The sequence below is a fragment of the Nymphaea colorata genome, chromosome 9, assembly GCF_008831285.2.
Source record: "Nymphaea colorata isolate Beijing-Zhang1983 chromosome 9, ASM883128v2, whole genome shotgun sequence".
Taxonomy (NCBI): Eukaryota; Viridiplantae; Streptophyta; class Magnoliopsida; order Nymphaeales; family Nymphaeaceae; genus Nymphaea; species Nymphaea colorata.
In genome coordinates, this window is record NC_045146.1 from 20,076,445 (window position 1) to 20,099,475 (window position 23,031).

The 23,031-nt window shown below is 40.6% G+C and overlaps 1 protein-coding gene and 1 long non-coding RNA gene across 4 annotated transcripts in view; both read right to left on the reverse strand.

Annotated features, from left to right (window-relative positions):
• LOC116260092 (K(+) efflux antiporter 5) overlaps positions 1-15,226 on the reverse strand; it is a 28,713-nt gene extending 13,487 nt beyond the window's left edge. Inside the window, exons 1-15 of one of the 3 annotated variants that reach the window (XR_004174026.2) lie at positions 14,381-15,224; positions 13,653-13,696; positions 11,551-11,618; positions 11,374-11,458; positions 11,170-11,231; positions 6,832-6,907; positions 6,625-6,699; positions 6,087-6,158; positions 5,872-5,955; positions 5,675-5,743; positions 4,546-4,623; positions 4,348-4,436; positions 4,054-4,150; positions 1,869-1,922; positions 42-137 (exon numbers count right to left, since the gene is read on the reverse strand). Coding sequence is in view for 2 of the 3 variants with exons in the window: in XM_031638181.2 (XP_031494041.1) it covers positions 42-137; positions 1,869-1,922; positions 4,054-4,150; positions 4,348-4,436; positions 4,546-4,623; positions 5,675-5,743; positions 5,872-5,955; positions 6,087-6,158; positions 6,625-6,699; positions 6,832-6,907; positions 11,170-11,231; positions 11,374-11,458; positions 11,551-11,618; positions 13,653-13,696; positions 14,381-14,597 (1,266 nt within the window). In the remaining variant the exon portion in view is untranslated. Of the gene's footprint in view, positions 1-41; positions 138-1,868; positions 1,923-4,053; positions 4,151-4,347; positions 4,437-4,545; positions 4,624-5,674; positions 5,744-5,871; positions 5,956-6,086; positions 6,159-6,624; positions 6,700-6,831; positions 6,908-11,169; positions 11,232-11,373; positions 11,459-11,550; positions 11,619-13,652; positions 13,697-14,380 lie in introns of all 3 variants that reach the window. The other 2 variants (XM_031638181.2, XM_031638183.2) reach the window with 2 other exon arrangements.
• A 2,279-nt stretch (positions 15,227-17,505) lies between these two features.
• On the reverse strand, positions 17,506-20,124 carry LOC126410371 (uncharacterized). The gene is made up of 2 exons (XR_007574248.1): positions 19,908-20,124; positions 17,506-17,724 (listed from the first exon to the last, which is right to left on the reverse strand). It is a non-coding gene; the product is annotated as an uncharacterized LOC126410371 (long non-coding RNA).
• Positions 20,125-23,031: the final 2,907 nt, after the last annotated feature.

Sequence of the window (23,031 nt, forward strand, 5' to 3'; positions counted from 1 at the left end):
GTAAAACAGTTCTGTACTTTCCACCAGCAATAGGCTCTTACCTGCACTAATGTGTGGTGAGCAAAATCTGTGGTTGATATCATAATACCAGCAACAAATGACCCCAATTCAAGACTGAGGCCAAGTTTATCACTGCACTGGAATCATACAGAAGAATAAAGAATAAGATATGAACAGTATGTGCTGGGTAATAGTTATCTAAATACCAGAAAAATGAACTACATGATAGTCTACGCTCTACATTCATATTCATTTGAAAGAGAAGTTGCCTTCACCAACTAGGTTGAGTAAGACAGAAAGAGTTTCTTTTGCTTGTTTTAACAAGACTGGCAGCAAAAACCTGTGCATTCAAATTATGCTATTTTCGCTAGGCTGGCCTGAAAAGGATCTCTTGAGATGACCATGCAGCTATTTAAAATGCTTCATGTGTTAAAAATCCATTGTTTCAGATAAAGATTATCAAGCTATATCTCACAGCTATTTAGTTAAGGCTCTCCATGGGAGCTCACTGTTGTATTGGAGCCAAAAGATCAATTGAAACAGGATGGGACCTAAAATTGCAACTACGAAAAGAGAGAGGGAGAGAGAAAGAGAAGAAGAGGGGAGAAGGACGGCGAGGGAGGAGAAAACCAGTTCACTTGGCCTCATCATGGCACCCCTTATCTCAAGATCAACATGAGTCCTCAATAACATCAAGGTAGCACCCTCCAAGTATCAAACTAAGGACGTGGCTACAACATGTCACCCAACCCGATTGGTTGCGCTAGCCATCACTTGATGAGAGAGAGAGATGAAAGATCCAATAGAATGCAAATTAAGTGTATGATAAGCTACCAAATCAATGGAATCAATGCAACTCCTTGTAGAAGGGCAACTTTATGTGACTTCTATAAAGGTGATGTCCTTCTAGGCAATAATCTTAAGAGTTTACCTCACTCAGTTATATGCCATTCCATGCCCTTGAATGGAATAACCTTGTGTAAGTCATTAATTGGGATTTGAGTGTATCAACTATTCCTATCCTGGAAGGAACAACTGGATCTTCCCAATCTTGCATTTTCTTCCAGGCCTACTAGTCATATAATACCCATCACATATCCCTTTCTTTGCATTTACTTTTGCTTTTTTATCATGTTTTTAATGATTTTTACATTATTTTTGCTTTAATTGTTAACACTTAAGTTACATTATTCGTCCTCATTTCTATCATTAAGAAACATCATTTTTATCATTTTATCAAGTTATTTTTTACGTTTTTTGTTAGTTTTTCCATTTATTTTACTTTTTTCTAACTTTCAGGATTTTTTCCTTTCTAAAAAAATTGCCGAATTTTTTCCGAAATTTTCAACTTTGCTGAAAAGTATCCGAGAAAAACATCGCCGTTTAATACCTGTTAATGATATTTGTAACCATGCTAGTAACATAAAAAGTTGAGATAGACATGTATATAGCCAAAAATATCTTTCTCGAGTTTTGATTGGCAAGATTTTTCTTGGGTATTTTTAGCAAAGTTGTTTTTTTTGGGGGGGTGGGTGGGAATCTCCAAGTTTTAAAAAAAAAAAAATCAAAAGGTTAGGTACAAATACAAGGAATGAAAAACTAATAGGTATTGTATTGCATTTAAAAGGTCATGTTAAATATCTAAAACAAGAGGAAACAAAACAATGAAACAAAAGTTAAAAAAAAAACAAAAAATGAAATAAAAAATAAATGAAAAATCATGATAAAATCGTGATGTGATATTTTCCCGTTGTGGCTACGTGTATAATAAAATAATAGTTCCACTAATAAAAAACTTTCATAAGCAAGATGAAACTTACAAAACCTAAGACGTATTAGTGAAGACCAACATGTCATTTTCAGCTTACCCAAGCTAACAATAAGGAAAAGGCCACAGAAGTTAGCTGATAAAGCTCATTTGTCTGCAAATGAAAAATATAAAAATTGTTCAGGAAGCTCAACCATCAAATACAAATGAGAAAATTAAATAATGCAACTCATAGAGCGGTATGTAACTAATTCTTAAAGCAGAAAGTAAAGAACAACTACAGGCTGGCTGAAAACCCAGCCTTCAAGGTCCTCACTTTCTGGAGGTTTAGTCAAGCCATACCGGTGAACACAACTAAGATTCTTCTCCCTAATCCCTAGGTTCTGGATGAACACATATTCCTAGTTGAATTTGTGCATCATGAAGTTGATCTCATGGATTGAACTACTTGAGTTGAAGAGCCTTTATTCTGTTGAAGAAAGTATCACAAAATATACAAAATTCACCTCTATGTGATCCAGGAAAATAAGTATAAACAACTAAATTAGCTTACTGAATTCATGGCCATCAACGCTAGCCCTTATGCTAGCACTAAACATATTTTCCTTTGAAGAACTGTACAGTTACACTGATCTTTCTTAGAAACAATACAGTTTTCAATACCCTCTGCTTAAAATTATCAAAGGATTTAATAACTATGGGTGCTTCAGTTAGACTTCTTCAATACATTCCCCCGCAAACAAGTAACATTGTAGGTGAAACCCCTCATCTGCAAGTGTACCCATGTAATGTAGATTCAGAAAAGCCAAACTCAAGCTGTTGAAAAAAACATTGTCATATTTACAGTTCATTACAAATTATCACTGTTCATTTTTTTTTCATACCCATATAATTCCAAAATACAATGTGCGCACATTCGAGTTGATCATCAGCAAAGGAAATGTTGCTTACGCCTCTTTTGTCAACATCAGGTGCATTTGCCCCTATCAACCACTTCACATTATATCGGCCCCTCACTTAGGTGTTTCACACATCGCTTTTTTTCACAAACTGGCAGATTCAGCCCAATCGGCATATTAGCCCAAAAACAATAAGAAAATATTACTTTCCCATTTTTAAATAAAAAATTTTAAAAATGTAGAGTCAGGTCAATTTGATATGCCCCGTACTCTATTTTCTCATGAAATGATTATTCCCAATTCTCATATTAACAACTCTAGCTTATATTATGAAATATGAAATCTCAACATAACTGTGATTATCCATGGAAAAAGATCACTGGCACTGGCTTTTAGTTAATTTATCCAATTACATACATCTAATTCCTTACTCAGGCTTCCACATGTGAATTCATACCAGAAAGCATTGTGGTTATGATCCTGAGGAAAACCTACATACTAATCCTAAATCATGTTCACATCTCGGATTCTAGAGTATATTCATTATATATAGCTGCAGATAACCTCAGTCTAATGAGGGGTTTAAACATAAAATAAACATGTATAGGTTTGTCTATGAACCTAGAGGAGCGAATAACTCTCTGGCAAGAAATGTAGGCCGGGTTGGAGATTTTACTCCTAAAATGCCGGAGGAAAGAAGAGAAACAACACATATATGTGGTGGCCACCTGCAGTTTGCCTCCTTTCGGAAAACAACATAAGGTAGGAGAATTGGACACACCTATCTCACATCATATTTAAATGACCCAATCTGCTGCAAAGATTTACTTATCAACCAGTAAGGCACATGTACAGGTGAAGAATGACAACCACTACTTACCAAGAAATGTTCAAAATAAAAGCTTTTCACGTCATACTTTGTTCTAGATAATAAAACAAACAATAATCAACTTTTCTCAACTTTCCAAAATGTTGTACATAATTCAATTGTTTGAGCTTAAATTTTCTCTTCTCCACTTCAATCATGCTAATCTACGTAATCTTTTTCTACAGTTCACCAATAGAAACCTGCCTAGCCATTTTCCATAAAGGGGCATTTGATAGCCTCAGACTTGAGATCCTCAGAATTTGAGAACGGTGGATTTAAGATCAAACCCTTCTCCCTCCGATCTTAAATTCGACCTTTTCTCAATGCAAAGAAATAAAATAAGGATCGTAAGTGTGGATCTTTTGCCACATCAGCAAAAAGCAGAACTTCTGACACACAATATAGATGCACATTAATAGGAGTTTTCAGATGCTCATGTTACCTCTTGAATCATCACCATGCAGCCACCAGAAAATAAACAAAACATGAAGCAAATTAAAAAAATGAGTGATAACAACCTCCGAAGACAACTGACTCATCAACTTCAAGAAATGAGGAAGAAATGACCAACACAATATAGATGCAGCAGTCAGGAAAATGGACAGCATGAGCAACCTGAGGAAACAACCAAAGACCATCACTTGCAAAATCAAGATAATGCATAAGGCTAACAATTGCCCAAAATTATATAATATTAACAAAATCAAACTCCATTTAGCTGGTTCAATAAAAATGAATTATATGTAAAGAAAGTCATCAGACAGGTAAAAGGGGACAAGAAAACCAAAGCTGCACCAACTAACAACACTTACAGCTTTCCGATGGACATGATCCCTTGAACAAGGCCACTATTGCCACCTAAAACTGGAAGCAGAGCAAATAATAGGCCAACAACACAGTCCTGAAAATGGCCCAAAGAAGAAACTAACAGGTAAAATTGAGAAACTCTAAAATCTCAACACGTACATAAAACCTTCCACCTATAAATGAATGATGAACTTCAAGCTAACCTGAAAAATAAGTGTTCCTATAGCAACCTGACCATGAAGAGCATTAGCAGAACCACCCTCCACCAAAAACTTAAGCACCTGACCAAAAAAGTCAAACAGTTTGCAATTTCAGATTCGGTCGCTTACACAGCACTTGTTAGAGGATCATCTTCTGCATCAGTGGATGAAGGAACATCATAAATGACAAGCCATACCTCAAAACAGGAACATGTCACACACATAAGTCAATTCATCAAGAAAAGTGCTCACTCACTTGCCATATCACGTGACCGTTTCATATCCCTTAACAGCAAGGATATAACATATTCATGACAGAAGCTCTTATATATTAAAAACTACCAAAGCACAGATGGCAACTTGTAGATTTCAATTTCCTTTAAATTAGGGTCGATACAATTCTCTTGAACACATCTATTTCTTCCATGTAGTAAAGATACCTTCTGCAAGTTCTATAGCAGGGAAAAATGAAGAATTTTCTGTAGAAGGCATAGCCATGAGCAAGCTGCATCTACCATAGACAAGAACAAGCACATTCTACACCATATCAGGTGTGTCAATAGCATTTTAAGCAAAACCTGTCCAATCACCATATTTGTTGAGAGCCTAACCTTTGGTGCTCAGGAGATGTCAGTTATGGTCCAAGACATTTTGGCTAGCTCTCAGACAGGACTTTTCTATCATTTTCTCCTTCTCTTCCAAACCATAGACTCCAAAGGGATATTCTTTTACTACTCTGCTTGCATTTTTTCCTGCTTATGGCACATGAAGTTCTTAACTGCACTTCCTTTTTAGACAAAGCCTGGTTGAATCAAATTAAAGCAGGCTAGTTTGCCTCATTTTCTATTTACTACAGCAAAGCAAGGGAAAGCAGTCAGCCATATTTTTTTCAAATTAAGGCTAGTTATTTTCAGATTACTGCTGCCTTCTTCTGATTGCATATAAAACAGGACCTCACACATTCTTCTTTTTTTTTTTCGCTTATTCACCTTCAGCATTAACATGAAGCAACAGATCTACTCACTTATCACGTACTATGAGTTAAGATGCATGAAATGTGCACTGATAAAGCTAAACACGATCTAATGTTAACTGCTGCACCATCTAGGAAAGGAAGGATATGAAAAATCACCACAGCTGTTGATGACATTGACAGAAAAGCACCAACAAATATGCCGTCAGACATCTTTGCCCCGCATAACTGCACAAATGACCTTATTAATTTTAATTCAAGCAGTTTAAAAAGAAAAGAAATGTCATGAAAAAGTAACCAATAGAAGTTTCTACTGCAAACATAGTGATGATCTGAAGATAATTCTTGATGTTTACCAAAGCAGTCATGCCACACACACACATGAAGATGACAATCTGGAGCAGACCACCAAATATAGCAACAGGACCAACGGCTTTTAACTACATAAAAAGGCAGCAGAATCATTTCCCATTCATTATAATGAATTTGATCTAACGACACGGCTTCAGGACCAAAGTAGAGTAAAATATAAGGGGCTCATCAAACAAGTCATTGATCATCTTTCACCTACCTTTGTTAAAGAGAACTCAAGGCCCAAAGCAAATAGAAGAAAGACAACACCAAACTGTGCCACAGTTTCAACCTATTTAAGAAAAAGGCAAAAAATGTCCATGTAAACCATCAAAAACACAGAAAAGCTTTAGTTTAACCATCAGTAATTTATCAGGTGTATTCCAACTCCAGAGCCAGGTTTTTCCCTTCAATTAAGGACATCAATGAAGTTATATTGCAGGCTAGATAGAGGTTTCCCATCATACTTATCTCAAAGCTGATGCCATGCTAAAAGAACAATAAGCCCATCTAAACCGAGAAAGGATCTACTAGTCAAAGATTGATAACAATATAACAGGTTACCCACTCCTTAAAGGGTCATAATAATCAGCATAATTCATAAGGAAGGCGAACTACATGGAGATAACTATATAGATACATACACGGAAAAGGTCTCTCTCATGATAGGATAGCAATTGAAATGGCCACCTAATGTTGCAAAAGGAACCAGGCCCACAGCTACTTGCCTAATTTAACATAGTTCATAATAATGTTACCTGAACTATTTCGCTAACAAAACTCAGGCCCCCAGGTCCAATGACAGAACCTGCTAGGAGATAACCAGTTATCACCTGAATCCAGGATGAGAAATAAATAAGTAATACTCCAAGATATGAAAATAAAATGGAATTTAACATTCCTATAATTCTAAATTTTCAGTAAACTTCAAAAGGGTGATCCCAGATTGAGAAAAGCATACTAACAGGTTGCCCAAGGCAGGCAAAGACAATTCCACCAATTGTTGCAGAAACAATTACAACTACCAGGTCTGAAAGGAACCTGCAGGACATTGAGAAGCAAGTACAAAAATCAAAACAACAGATGCATGCATGTGTGCACCGAATATATGCATATATATACAATTCCAGAAGCATAACATTTTGTCCCTTCTCGTGGTAGAGGAAGACGTCGTTTTCCTAGGAGGATGTGGGAGACTCCAATGCACGTATTGTGGTCGTCTTGGTCACTTAGAGGATAGGTGCTGGAACAAAGTGGGTAAACCGAACAAATCTGCGTCCACGACTATGACATCCTCCTCCATACCAACTTCAAACTCACGGTCCATTAGTATGGTTCCCAAGGTGAATCCCACTACTGCTTCGGTAGATGCCACTTCTCTCAAGTTAACTCCAGCATAACTTGAATTAGTCACGGAGCATCGATCAAATGTTGCTACTTCCACCTCATCGGCTTCTATTGCTATCACAGATTCAGCATTTTATGTAGGTAGAACTCCCTCTAATGGTTGTTGGATAATTGACTCTGGAGCGTCTAGACATTTTTGTGGAAACGCTAATATTTCGAACTTGCAGAAATTTTATCTCTCTTAGTATGTTTGATTAGTTGATGGAAGACTATCTTCGGTTGAAGGACATGGAGATGTCCGCCTATCTCCATCTTTACATGTTCATGAAGTGCTATATACTCCTGAATTCCCAAAGAACCTGTTATCTGTAAGCAAAATTACTAAAGAGATGAATTGTCGAGTTATTTTTTACCCTGACACTTGTGTATTTCAAGACTTATCGACGGGGAGGAAGATTGGTGGAGGCCATGAGAGAGATGGAATCTACTTCTTGGATACTTTCGTTAAAGATGCGTCTCTTTTGGTTGATTCACCTTCAAGTGCATTCCAATGACATCTCAGACTTGGTTATCCATCCTTTCATAAACTTCGGCAGTTATGTCCTCAGATTTCTTCTTCAACCTCCATCAAGTGTGAAGCTTGTCAATTAGGCAAGCATAGTCGTACATCTTTTCCTTCGAGTCAAAGTCGGTCTAAGCCAAAATCTATTTTATTTAATTCATGTTGATGTATGGGGACCTAGTCAGGTTCCGAGTCGGTTGTCATCTCGTTATTATCTATCCATTGTTGATGATTTTTCTCGAGTCTCTTGGGTGTTTTTGATGAAAGACAGATCTGAAGCTTCTTGTATCTTGAAATCTTTCATCTTGGAAATAAAAACTCAATTTAATACTTGTGTCAAGGTTGGTTATTCACACTGACAATGCTCTCGAGTTTAAATCTACTTCCCTACTTGAATTCTACAAATCCCGTGGTATTGTGCCACAATTTACATGCCCTCACACATTTTAACAAAATGGTATAGTTGAAAGAAAACACTGATATTTGTTAGAGGTAGCTCGCACTATAATGATTCATTCTCATATGCCTGCCAAATTTTGGGGAGATGCAATCTTAACAGCATGTTATCTGATAAATAGAATGGCATCCTCTTCAGTAGACAACAAGATACCAATTCAAATCATTTACCCAAATAAGGCATTGTTCTCTTTACCTCCACGGGTATTTGGATGCACATGCTTTGTACATCGACTTGGACCTAATCGAGATAAATTTGCTGCACAAGCAACTAAGTGTGTCTTTGTAGGATACTCTCAAAATCAAAAAGGGTATCAATGCTTAGATCCTACATCTAATCGAGAGTTTGTCAGTGCTGATGTAACTTTCCACGAGTCTTCTCTGTTCTTTGCTGCAAGCTCTTCACATTCTCAGTCTTCCTCTGTTCCACTTCCAATTCCTCCTATTCCACTTGGGTCCATTCCCTTTATATCACCTCCTACTTGTCCCAATTCCTCCATTCTACGGTTTAAAGACCCTCCTCTTATATATTCAAGAAGGAATCCATCATCTAATGGCCTTGCGCCGTCTTGCTCTCGGGAGGTATGTAATTCTGACTTGCATAATATGCCTGAGTATTCCATTGATGCTTCTCCTCCTGATGATTTACCTATTGCACTACGTAAAGGAATCAGACAATGTACAATTCATCATCTTTCTAAATTTGTTAGTACATCTCATTTGGGAAATCATATGTGCAAATTTATTGATGCCTTGTCAGCTAGTTCAGTTCCTATATCTCATGAACAAGCTCTTTTGGACTCTAAGTGGTACCAAGCGATGAAGGAGGAGATGGACTCTCTTATATCTCGCCATACTTGGGATCTTGTCAAACCTCCATCTAGGGTAGATATTGTCGGCTCAAAATGGGTCTTCACTATCAAGTATAATTCTGACAGTACAATTGAGCGATACAAGGCACGGTTGGTTACAAAAGGGTACACACAGACGTATGGTATTGATTTCTTTGAAACTTTCTCCCCTGTGACACGTTTGGGTACTATACGGCTAATTATATCTGTTGTTGTTCATCATGGATGGAATATGTACCAATTAGATGTCAAAAATGTCTTTCTATATGGGGATTTATCTGAAGTAGCATATATGCAGCAACAGGGGGAGTGTACCAAGGTATGCTTATTAAGGAAGGCTATATACGGTTTGAAGCAGAGTACTAGAGCATGGTTTCAGAAATTGTCTGATGTTGTATCCAAGTTCGGGTTTCATAGATCTCCTTTAGATCATTCATTGTTTATAAAAAGGTCCTCACGAGGTATGGTGGTTATGGTGATATATGTGGATGACATCATTTTAACTGGTGACAGCGAGCAAGAAATACAAGATACAAAAAAGTATCTCCAACGACACTTTGTTACTAAAGATCTTGGTTCTCTACATTACTTCTTGGGGATAAAAGTAGCAAGAAGTAAAGAAGGTTTAGTTCTTTCCTAAAGAAAATATGTTCTTGATTTGCTACAAGAGACAGATATGACTGAAACCAAACCTGCATCTGTTCCTATAAACTCAAGTGAGATATGACTGAAACCAAACCTGCATCTATTCCTATAAACTCTCGTATTCACTTGTATGATGATAAATCTGAACCTGTGGATAGCAAGTCATATAGATCATTGATTGGAAAGCTACTATATGTAACCATAAGTCGGCCTGATATATCCTTTGTTGTGGGAAAACTGAGCCAGTTTATGGACAAGCCAAGAAAAGCACATTGGGATGCAGCCATGCTTTTATTGAAATTTCTAAAAGGTTCCCTTAAAAAAGGTCTATTATTTAAAAAGGATTCATTACTGCGAATAGAAGCTTATTCTCATGCAGATTATGCAGGCTCTGTTGATGACAAAAAGTCCACTACGGGATTCTGCATTTTTGTTGGAGGTAACTTAGTTTCTTGGCGAGGTAAGAAACAAGCTATTGTGGCTCGATCTAGTGCAGAGTCTAGATATCCAAGCCATGGCTCAAACTGCAACTAAAATTACTTGGGTGAGAGCCATGTTAGAAGGTCTTGGAATTCAAATAGAACTGCCTATAAAAATGCATTGTGACAATGAAGCGGCTACTTATATAGCCAATAATCCTGTCTTTCACGAACAGACCAAACATATCGAGGTGGATTGTCACTATATTAGAGACTTAGTTCAAGCAAGGATTATTTCTACTGAATATGTTGCTTCTGAAGATCAAGCTGCAGATATATTTACTAAAGTTCTTCCTATATCTTATTTCACAAAGTGTTGTAATAAGCTGAGCATGATAGATATCTATGCTCCAGCTTGAGGGGGAGTGTTGAGAAAATGTTATGTTTTGAGGTTTTCTGTATTGTTGAAACTTTTGTTTTGAATTTTTCAAAACATATTGGACTTTTTATGTAAAGGGTTAAACATAACCCTAATTAGTTCTTTTTATTATATTAGAAGTGTGGGAGCCGTAAGTAGATCGACGAGCTCTCTTCTCTCTCTCGTGTCTTCTCTCTTGTTCTCTCTTCTCTACCTTCTCCCAACAGTTCTATCCTCTACGTCTTCGACATTGAAGTTCAACATACATCACAGTCACACAAAACATATTGAAATAGATGAACACTTCTTTATGCAGAAGGTTTCAGATGAGGAGATGGAGACGTGTCATGTTCGATAGAAAGCCAGACGGGCAATTTCTTCACCAAAGGCCTAACAAAGCATCAGTTTTGTTGTTAATGAAGCAGTTGCCCATGTTCCAGAACTATGTACAACTTGAACAAGGGTGTTAAATGTGCTTTGTATTTGGATCAATTCTTATTCAGGTTCACACACAAGTAAATATAATAAGGTTGTTATGTTAGAATTATTTTAGTCTTAGAGATAAATATGCAACTGGAAAAAGACTAAATAAATGCTGGTCATACCGTAGATCCACCTGAAGCATTGGATACTTTGTCTTCTTGTTAGAAATAACAAAGACATTGTCCTGTGAAGATAAAAATCAAATCAGAATATCAAGAACAAACCAGTTGCAGCAAGCAGGCATGCACACCCTCAACCCCTCTTTCACAGACACACACACACACAATATAGAGAAAGAGAGAGAGAGAGAGAGTTTTAAACTTAACCCTTTTATCAATCAAAGTAGGCGTCTCATCAGAGCCCTCATTTTCCAAGGTAAAAACATCTTGAATTTGGAAGGACCTAGTGCCACTGACAGAAAGAAAACATTAGTCAAAAATCAAGAAAATTAACCTCAGATTGTCAATTTTCATCCGCATAAGAATGTGATGTTTATTCCTTACTTTGGTTCCTGGATTTCATTTTTCTTGGTTTTATCATGAGTAACTCTGGCTACTTCCTCCAATACAGCCTGTAAAACATTAGAGAGTTAAAGATTCACAGTCATAAGGCCTATTGCACCACTTGATCTGATAACCCACTAACAGTGATTGAAGTGATTGACTTCAGAAAGTCCTAACTAGAATCATCCATGTAAAAGAGGGAATGGAATGTGGCAAGGAAGCACTGGTAAAGTTCAAACATGGATAATGGTTAATGTTTCCTTTATATCCTTCACAAGTTAATCAAAAGGTTAACAAGGAAGCAAAATCAGACAGCCTAAAATATTTAGTATGGCATGCCTGCAAGTAGAAGAAACCCTTAGATGATTTGATTATGTTCCACTAGACCAAAAGAAGACTCGGTTGACAAGCATGGAATCTCATAAAAAGTTTGTCATCATACTGTGATCTTTGATTGAAAGAATGCATGTACTCAATAAACTTGGTTGTATCTTAATCTGATTCCTGTTGGTCTAAGTCACATAGGTACTTCAATAAGGTCCACGTACCCGTGTCGCCGTACCCGTCCCAAAATGGGTACTTTGACACTTGGGTATCTATAAATCCAAACTGCTTAATTTTACTTTGATTTAATTTTTTCTACCTTACTTCTTATTCTATTCTTTGGATGTGAAAATTCGATTGATGTTCATATTTGACTAGGGGGTTGCTTGGTTGTCCATATGTTTAAAGTTTTTCATAGGTTTCTTAAACACACTGCTGCAAGAGTCGTTGATATTATTTTCTATGTTATTTATTTGTTTATGTTGATGTATATTATTTATTTTGATACATATTTTCTAAGTATTTCTTATATATATATATATATATATATATATATACTGCCGTACCCAAGTTTTTTGAAAATGGTCAGTACCCGTACCTATGTGACATAGCTGTTGGTATGATGATTTCAGAAATAAACAGTACACCATCAAGCAATCTGCATACTTTGAATGTTAGAAATCCATGCGGCATTTGCTCTCCTCTTTCTAGGGGAAAGCAAAAGGTTGCCAAACTATGTATTCTTATTTCTTGATTATTCAAGTTAACAAAAATAAATATTCAAACTTCCACAACTCTTGGGTTCCTTGACCCTGCAGTGTCACAGAAATTTCAGATGCTCTTTTATAAAGACAAAGGGAAGCAAAGGATCTCATGAACAAGTCAAACAGTCAGTGTCGAACCGTGTCCTTTCATCTCCCTTCCAAACAGCATTATGCATAGACTCCTCTATACATGGACTTCTCTATGACCTCTCAGATCATCAAGGGAGTAGATGCAAAACTAACACCTAACTAAACTTTGAAAAAAAAAAAAAAAGTTATACCAAAATGATACATTCAAAGTTGCACAAACATCTCCTAATTGTCACAAAACTATATGGTGCCAAAATATATACAGAAGAAACACATTAACTCGTAAGGGTACGACAATCTACCTTCTTTTTATGCATTATAAAAAGCAGAAAATAAGAACATTGAAGTCTTATGAGAAAGATGTGATTTGCAGAGACATCTCTGATGTTCAAGAAAATAGTTAGTTCCCAGAGAAAAGATTTTAGAATGAACAAATAAACATCTTTTTTTCTAATTTTGAAAAGCAAAGGATTTGAACAAAGAGATGCTAGTTAAGGTGCCCTGACTCAAAAAAGATGCATCAAATGCAAGATTTCTGCAAGAAAACTGAGAAAAGGTTTATAATATGATATACTTGCTGTCAAGCATGAACTATAATTACAAAAATAAGATATAGGAATGGTAACACAAATTTACTACCTAGGACAAGTTCGTGAATTGAGTGAAAGAACTCTTTGTCTGGGATGCTTTGGCATCAATCAGCCATCATATAAATTAGCACAACAAATTTTATAGCTCTTCTCAGACAGCAAGTATTGGCGAATAAGCTCATCCATCAAAATTGCAGGAAAAAAACATGCTTGAGAAGTGCCACCATGCCCCAGCGGATGAATAGAACTCTGAACTGTAATCTATTAGACAATATATTGCATTAAATTGAATTTATCAGACGTTAAAAGGGATAAAGGAAAAAGCCACACCTACTTGTTGATCTGCCACGGTGCTGTTGAAACTGCTTCTATCAGTTCCTGCCGAAACACACGTCATGATCATTAGAAATATGCAAGAAGCAGTGGTAATTTTCCAAAACAGGCATCTATTTGCCAAAATAAGCACCAACGAAGAGCTCATGACATGAAGTCCACTTTGAAATAGGTAAATTCATGTGCATAGATATTTTACGTAAAAATAGTACACAAGGATGAAGCCATCCGGTGTCATATTTCAATGCACGCATCCGGCGACTTGCAGTCGCTCTTCCAAACTTTAAACAATTCGAGCATGGGCGCTTTGCAAACATATACGCATTAACAATAGCAGATCGACAAACTGCGACTTACAAGCCTAGAATACAAACAGTTCAACATAGTTCCTCCCATTCAAGCATATTAAAGTCACTCCAAGCAAACTCCTTCTCCATAAATAAACTAAAGCGCTCTCTGATTAAGATCCACAAGATTTGATCGTGGCCTTGTCAAAAATCATGGAGCAAGTCCATCTGTTTAATGCAAAGAATAAGTGCTTTGCGGTTGAGAAATTCCACTCGTGTTAACAACATGAACAAGGAGATATGATACGAATAGAATGGACGAAACAAGAGGAGAAACGGAGCTCGGAATCGGAGCCGTCGGAAAGGCAAGCAAAGGCGAAGAAGAAAGAAAACGCAAGTGAACAGGGTTCTTAGGAAAGCGAGGGAAGAGGTAGAGACGAACCTTCGGGCTGGTCCTTGTCCGAGAATTCTTTCTCGAGCACGCGATCGATCATCTTCGCGATGCTTCCGTCTTTGGGATCCGGCGGTTTCGCATCGTAGGAGAGGCTACCGTAGAACCTCGCCCGGATCTCCTTGTCGTCCCTCTTCCCGTCGCCTGGAAGCGTAAGGTGGGCCCAGGCAAGAGCCAGGAGGAAGAAGAAGACGCGGCGATCCGTCATTCTTCCTCCTCTTTGTTTTCTTCTTCGCTGCACAGTTGGACGGATGGCAGAGGCAGAGGCAGCAGCACGGCCACGGGACGTACGGTGCGAGGGTCCAACACACACAGCACCAAGAAGTCAGGGGGCAAGATGAAGGAGGAGGAGTCAGGAGGTCAGCGCTGCAGGGTGGGGCCGCGCAGGTGGGCTAAGTCCTCTTCCGCCCCACTCCGTTCTTGAACGCCCGCGCCTTAACAACAACCATCGGATGCGCGGAGGAAGAAAAAAGGAGAAGAAAAACAAAAAACGCTAATGAGATGAGATCATGAGCGGGGATGACCCAGTCTTTCCTTCGTCATTTATCATCATCATCAACATTTGTTCGTTATCGATTCATCATCATCACCGCCGGATTCAGCGACTGGAGACGGACAATCGCTTTTCTGAAAGCCGGTGCATGACGTCACGACATGCTTGGAAAGCAAGCAAGGCAGCCACCAGACAGACCACTTGTAAGTTTACTTCAAAAGAGCGGAAAAATAACAGATCCACGGATCCAAATAGGGCTGGACTTTTTAACGATTTGGTCATCTCCCGCAAAAATGATACGCCGCGCCAGAGTACTCCATGGTTCCTCGGGCTTTGTCGCTTGCGGATTCATTACCAGAACAAGGAAAACGATCCACCATCTAAAAGAAATAACAGGAAAAACCAAATGATCGATCCTTAAATAAGCTCGTAAGTACTCCGATATAAATCCAAATGCCGAAAAGTCAACGTGACTATTATGGTCCAGGAATGCGGGATGCGCCTACCTGACTGCTTAAAATCAAAAGAACTTGGAAGCGTATGAACATTGAACACCCACCCACGTAGAAGAAAAGATTGGCTCTGGAAGTCGAGGCGATCGAGCAGGACCTAGACACAACCATGAGAATAAGCAAAATAAAGGAAACAGTTTTTCTGTATGGAAGAAACAGCAGCAGTGAAGATGAGAAAATCGATTGGACAAAGGGTTGACGGAAAATACGAGCAACAGGAGATCAGATCAGTGGGTTAAACTTGGAAATCAACACGCTGATAGAAGCTGCGCGGTCAATTGACGTTCGTTCCGATCCTGTCCTCGTGTCACTCCTACACAGCGTTAACATGTTTCTCATAACATCTGTTATGACATGATACATGTGAGAAAAGAAAAAAGGAAGCTTTCTGTTGGGTGGACGTCGAATCAGAGACCTTCCCCCTATTGGCGTATTAGTCCATGACCTTTTATGGTGTCTGTTTTCTCCATACCAGAGCACAGAGCTCCCGGCTCCTCCTCCTCCAACTGCATTCATTCAGAAAGTCCCCGTTAACTCATAAATACTCGGACACATGCGCCCATTCACCGTCATCGCAGACACGTCAGGAACAAGCTTCATGTGTGTTGGTCGCTTTCGGTAAAACTAATTGGAACTCCTTTGGGTCTTATTTCACCACCCGCTTCTTAACGAAAAACAGGCGTGGTTGATTTTCCAAGCATCCATCTCCACTGGGCTCACTCGCTCTCGCACCACCATAGCCTAGCTGGTTGAAGGCGAGAGGATGGCCCCACCAAAGCAGAGCTCCTCGCGAAAGAGTTAGTAGGATCCTGCCACGTTCAAGCATCCGGCGCTCATGCTTCGACAAATTCCGAGAGAGCGTGACGTTCGCTCTCAGCTCGAAGCCGAGCGGCCTCTGCAAGCGGGCGTGCCTCGTCAACCCATCGATCGAGGGGCTCTGAGCGGGATACGGGCAGAGACGGTGCGAGCCATGAGGGACCTCAGCTCGTTTACGCTTCTCCGTCCAGCAGCCTCGACCGGTACGCGGACGCCTTCGACGTCGCCGTTGACGGTGTGCCCAGGCGGTTCCAGAAGCCGGTTTGACTGGGGAAAAATCTTCAAATTTGATACAGAAAGTAAAAATAAATAAAAAAAATACCGCGTGCAGGTCAATTGCAGAAACGAGGTCGCAGGGCGTATGCTTCTACATCGTCATGCTGTCGGATACGGATATTAATATTTTTTCCGTTATCTTTTTACCTTTGGGGTTTGTTTCCATATTGTCATGGCCTTGTCTTGAGGATTTGTGTGAACATGGAAGTGGTGAGAGAAAGAACATAGTAGTTTTTTTATTTTATATTTTTATCCGTTCTGTTCTATCCCCTGTGTGTGTGTGTGTTGAAGACCTACGATGGAAAGATTTGAGACTGCGGGTACCTTTTGGAAGGGTTGGGTTGGGGGAGAATATGGGAAAGATGGCCGATGAATGTTGGTGCGAGGGAACAAGCAAATAACACTTTGCTTGCAAAGGGGTGAACGCCACAACACTTTTTTTTGCCTTTCTTTTTTTTGGTAATTGGGAAATTAAATCCAATATCTCTGCCCAGCCACGACGATCTGTTGCAAGAAGAAATGATTATGTAGCTGCTACTCTATCGATCCGATCGAGAGTAGTTGATTTTTCTAGTCTGCTGAGGCCTTAAATTAGTTGCAGGCACTATCGTCACCCCCGACCCGTGCTGTGTTAATCATGTTGGATGGAACTAGAAAGATGAATGCAGGCGGCACACTCGGAATTTTATATATATCCGGCCGGCCTCATCATGGGAGCTCCATGCTTAAGCCAACTTAGCCAAGTGCTCTGTTTAAGGCTAGCCTAAATCGGCTGAGTCAAAGGTAATTTAATAAATTCAAAACCCAAGAGCTCCCTTGCTGCCCTTCGAGTGAAGACCATGCAATAAGAGCTTGAGTAGGAAGAAGTTTATCACCACCCCAAAGGAAAGGAAGAAGGAAGAGAAACTAAAAGGACCTTTTGACCACGTTGGTGACAAAACTTCTGGCCACTGTAAGAAAGAAATCGTCCTCAACTCCGTAACGCCATATAGCCAGTACGCACCTGCATCTAACTTCCATTTTCACACCAACACAAAAAATTTTCCAATTCATTAATATAAATCATGGCGGAAGCACATTGAGTCAGACCAAATGCGCTGTATTAAACTAAAACAATTGGACCCAAACAACTAAAATGACCACTAAACCCAAAAACAACGCAGTGTCCAGAATGTCAATGCCCGTCCATCACAAGACTGAGGTCGTCACTCCAAGAGCCAAAAATCTATCAAGGGTACCTGTAGAGATAGAAAGAAGGGTCAGAATTCCTCTGAGTATGGTAAAATCCAGCCATGAATGGAACATGGCCCAACAAAATAATTGTTTGGTTTCGTAAAACGATTTCAAAAAGGTCTTATGAACTACAACCATAAGCTTTCCAAAACTTAACACATATCAGAATTACATCACATCATCAAAGACAGAACGAGGTGTGCACAACCTCCAAAATTTCATAGGCTTCCAACCGTGGTTCTATGACAATGTCATGGTCATCGTGCCGAGCAACAGAAAACCCCATGGGCACTCACGGGCGAAACAGAAAATCTCTTCACCAGGCGATCCAACGGATCGATGGTAACTGCAGTGAAGCCTCCTGAGATATCTCAGGTCGCCGCTGCAGCAGCATGGTCTCTCTAGGAACCCGGGGTGAGAGACCAAGAGACATTGCTCCCAAACAGAAACAGAACGGAATCCCGAGCCCTTGTGCAGCCCAATACCCTGTGCGCCCTCCAATACAGACAGAAGAGTGGGCGACAACAGAGAACCCTCGCGCACCACCCCTCCCGAGACGAAACCAACACTGGACAACATAAAAAGCTCGCACTCGCATAAACCATCGCACAAAGTTCACGTTTCGCCTTCAAATTTCAAAAGTGAGGGTTTTTTCTTTCTAAACATCGTCTAGTACCTCTCATAAAAACCGCTCTCAGGCTCAATTTCCCACACAACAGAAATAAACCATTTTATAACTTGATTTAATGACAACAGAACAAATCATCGAAATTAACACAAAAATCACATCACGTTTGAAATTAACACAACAATCCCATCACGTTCAAAATTAACACAATAACAAAAACCCTTTTTTTGAAGTTTAAATAAAACTAACAATACCAGAAAGCAATAATGCATAACATTTCGGTTTTCTACAGAAATCACAAACCAATATAAAAACCCTCTTTCAAGAATTTTTAAGAACCCAGAGGGCACCAAATCGCAATTTCATATTAAATATCTGGTTTTTACTGAAAATCACTTTCGCAAGCCTCTTTTGAAGAGGTTTTCAGAAAAAACGTTGCGGCATGAATTTCTAAAAACTATAACAGCTTATCCGAAACGTTTGTTAATTAAGTGGATCCGTTTTGAAATTTCTTAACTTAATATAAAAGCCGTCGATCCCTCGTTTTCTTTCATTTCTCTGCCCAACTTTCTCTCTCCTCGAGAGAACGCCTCCACCTTCCTCTCGTGCGACCGATGGTGGAGCTTCCACCGTTTTCAGTGACCCAACACCAGCACGAGGGGGAGAGAGAGCTCCGTCTCCTTCTCTCGTTTCTCCCTGGTGTGTAACAGAGAGAGGGAAAAGGGATTTCGGTGAATCCTTTCTCTTCCAGTCGACGGGGAGAAGGGAGGGCCATCAGTCGTTCCTCTGTCCATCGGCAATGGCAGCAGCCGCCGACGCCTCCTTCTCTGCTCTCGTCTCTCAACCCTACCGCTGTGAGGAAAACGACCTCCCCAAATCTGTCTCCACATTCGTTGCGACAGGGATGAGGTAACAAACCAGGAGGGACGACAGGAGAGAACCTGTAATTTCAATGTCGTGTTCCTCCTTTCCCCCAAATCGCCTCTGCTATTACCACTAAAGAGTGACCCTTTTTTTTTTAGTCGGTCGAGCAACTGGTTCTACTCGTCCGTAAAACTTACTGTATTTCCCTCCTTCCCTCATATTTGTGTGTTGATTCTACACTTGCTATATGTCGAGCAGAATCTGCCTTGTTCTCTCTCGGTGACGTTCTGGACAGCTCCCTATATTTTTTTTTTGAATCATAACAGATTCGGGAAGGCCACCGAGCCCCTTCTCCTTCAGATTTACGTTCTGTGGCCAGACCCTCTGAGAGGGTTCTGGTATTCCAGTTTCTTTCTTCTAGTTTGATCGAATCTTTCTTCTAGTTTAAACGAATCCTCCAACAAAACCAATATTCATGCTTCGACCTAAGGTCAACTCTAGTCTCCTGAGGAAGGCAATAACAGACAGAAAACAAGGAGAAACAACTTGACTGACATGTTTTTCTCTTCATATCGCATGCTTTCTCATGGATATTCAGAACGGATATTCAGAACTCTGAACCTATATTTCCATCAATTAGCAGTCAAAATACGAGGGCTTCAAAATACGAGGGCTTCATGCTGAATATTCCCATACCTTTTTCAAATCCGACCAACTTCTACGTCTCTTACTCTTAGCAGCCAACAACTTTAATCTTCAACTAGATAGAGGGCAAAGATGAGGACGTTCCTCTCTCTCTCTCTTCCTTTCTCTCTTTCTCGAGTCTCTTCGAGTTGAACTCTCACGTCTAGGGCTGCAATGCAATAATAAGGAATGGTTATGTTTTCAACCTCCCTCAAGGAAAGGAAGTCAAGTCGGTTTCATTCTCCTTCATTTCTTTCCAAAACCGCTCCCAAGGGAATGAATAATCCGTCTGTTTTTCTTTCCCCTTTATTTTTCTAAAATCAGAGTTTTTTTCTTTGTTGGACGTGCCCTCCTCTAATGCTGCAGTGCAGTCACAATTTTATCTTTATCCTTTCCATAATTATCTCCTTTACGATAAACTTGTATCATTTGATCTTTCAGTTGATTCCTCCCCAATTTAACATTTCAAATATTAAAGGAAACTTAATAAAAACAGTGGGTTGTAGCTGCCCCTAATTTATGACAATGCCAAAACTCACATCAACTAGCTTAAACCCTAATATGTAAGCAAAACACGGATAAAACTTTACAACACCACCAATTTCAGCACCAGTACACTTTTCCAGGAGGCAAAGCTAGGTTAGCGACATCTCCAAGAGATTACACAGACAATGAATCACTCAGGGCATGGAGCTCCAGTGTCCCGACCTTGATCTTGGCAATTAATCACTAATCACTACTCAGACGTTTATTGCCTTTCAACTCATGAACCCTCCATAAGCATATTCGAACATGCCATCTTATTAGTGGATCCTGTTAGGACCCGGCCGGTGGAGACTATAAAAGTCACACCTAATGTCAAAATCCTAATCCCAAGATCTTCTTGAAGAGGATCTTCTTGAGGAAGCCCAAAATAAAAAACCTAAGAAAATTATACACAAGTCCTACCCCACACAAAATCCCAATAAGACAAGGAATACAAAAAAGTGTAACCCGAATCCCAAGACTACAATACTAGAGGGTGTGAGGTCAGTACAAATGTGTGTGATACCAATGATTACTCACAACTCACTCAAGAAACCACGCCCAAACCAAACCCTAATATGAACAAACCACGTCCAAACCAAACCCTAATGCGAACAAACCACGCCCAAACCAATAGGAAGGCTGGCCCTCTTGCGGTCGTGTCTTTGGCCGGTGGCCTCCAAGGTACCAGAGCGTAGAGGATGGCCGTAGTTGGGCTAAAAGGGAAATAGCATGCAAGAACTACCACCCTCGTTTCTATAGAGAGTTGAGAGTAGGCCTGGGCGCCGGGCCGGGTTGCCAGCGGGTACCCACTACTCAAGCCACAAATGAGGTTGCCGCCTGCAGCCAAGTGACGCCGAAGGGCTCTGAGAAGTGTTGACCGCTTGCACCAAGGGTGGCCGAGAGGTGTCGGCCAGTTGTAGCCGCCTGCTGCCAGGGGCGGAGCCAGGATTTTCTTCAGGGGCTGACCGACAGTCCAACTTCTGGACCTGGGTAGGGCCAAATTGAATTCAAATCCAAAAAATACATGGCGCAATTAAAAAATTATATTTTTTTCAATATAATTTTTTTTTTCATTGACCAGGGTGGGCCATGGCCTACGCCCCCCCCTCCCTTCGCCCTTGGCTGCTGTCGAAAGACGCTGAAGGATACTCGGCCGTATGCTGAGGATGCCAAAGCCGCGGCCGAGAGTTGCAGTCGCGGTCGGCCGCCTGCTGTCGTTGCCGCGGCCGTAGATTGCGGGCAAGGACAGCCGAGGGGTCTGCTGAGAGAAGCTCGGCAGCGCTTGCCTGACACCAGGTGTGGCTCGGCCACGCGCGCCGGGAATGCCGACGATGCTGCTGCTGTCGTGCCGAGGTCGAGGCCTACTAGGCCAGCGAGGGTGCTGGTCTAGCCGGCTGCTGAACGTACGTCTAATTGAGGTTGGGTTAGGGTCAGGTTGGAAAGGGCTCTATGGGTTGGCTCGTCCAAGAGAAGGGTAAATTGAGTTCGGGTAGGTGGGGTAGGCTAGGTTTGCTTTAAGTGAACTAGGTCAAGTTTGAAATGAGCTAAGCTAGGTCCACTAGGGAAATGAGGTTAGGTCTAGGCAATAATGATGATTGGCTTAGAGTTAAGGCCGAGGTGGAAGATGGACGGTAGAGGGGCTAAGTGAGCCCCACTTGCTAGTCAAATGGGGAGCTACGGTTTAGGAATGCTTAAGGGGTTGCGGTGGCTAAGAAGTTAGCACAAGGAGGCCGCGCGGCTAGTCATGTACTTTCATGTTGCTGATTTTGGTGAAAAGCAGGGATGAAGCCGAGACCGTCAAAGAACAATTTTAACGAGATTCCACCGTGTGATCTCCTTCAAACTTTGTGGGACATGTTTAGGAGATGGATAAGGGTGGGCATCGGGCCGGTAAGGAGTCAGAGGGAGAGGGGGAGTGAAGAGAGAGTCAGAGGAGGGGGAGCGGTGGACGGAGGGCGGAGGGCGGGAGTAGGGCTAGGCTGACGCTCAGGCTTAGAGATGGATAGGCAATTGTGAGCCTTGTAAGAGATGACCTTACACTGATTTCAACCTCAAATTTCCAGATCTAACTCTCGGGTATTCACCGAGGGCTAGACCTAGTTTCTTGGCCGAATTCTATCCTAGATCGATCCCAACATGACGCTCAATATCGGGCTATAAATCTCAAGCCACTAACCTTTTGATTTTGATGTCTCTCTTAAAGTAGACCGATGACTTGTTTACCTTCAAGCTTCAAGGTGTAGATCCAACCTCTCAACCCTTGTGTGCATCAAAAGAAGCCACCAAAGTCTAACTTGCAATGTAGTGGGGTGTTGTTTGTGGTCAAGTGGGGCCGTGGTACACCGGAGCTGCCGTGGAACACCTTACCGTGGTCCTAAGGCCGAATGGGTAGGGAAAGACGAGAAAGGGGAGAAGAAAGAAGGATTAGCCTTTGGTTGAAGAAGGTTGATGCCATCACCAGAATCCACCAAGGGGATTGGAAAAGAGGGTGAGGGCGTCGCAAAAGGAGGGGATGCAAGGGGAAGAGAAGGGAGCACCACGGCGGGAGAGGGGAGGCACGTGAGAGGAAGAAAGGAGATCACGAGAGGAGAGAGAGGAAATTCATGAA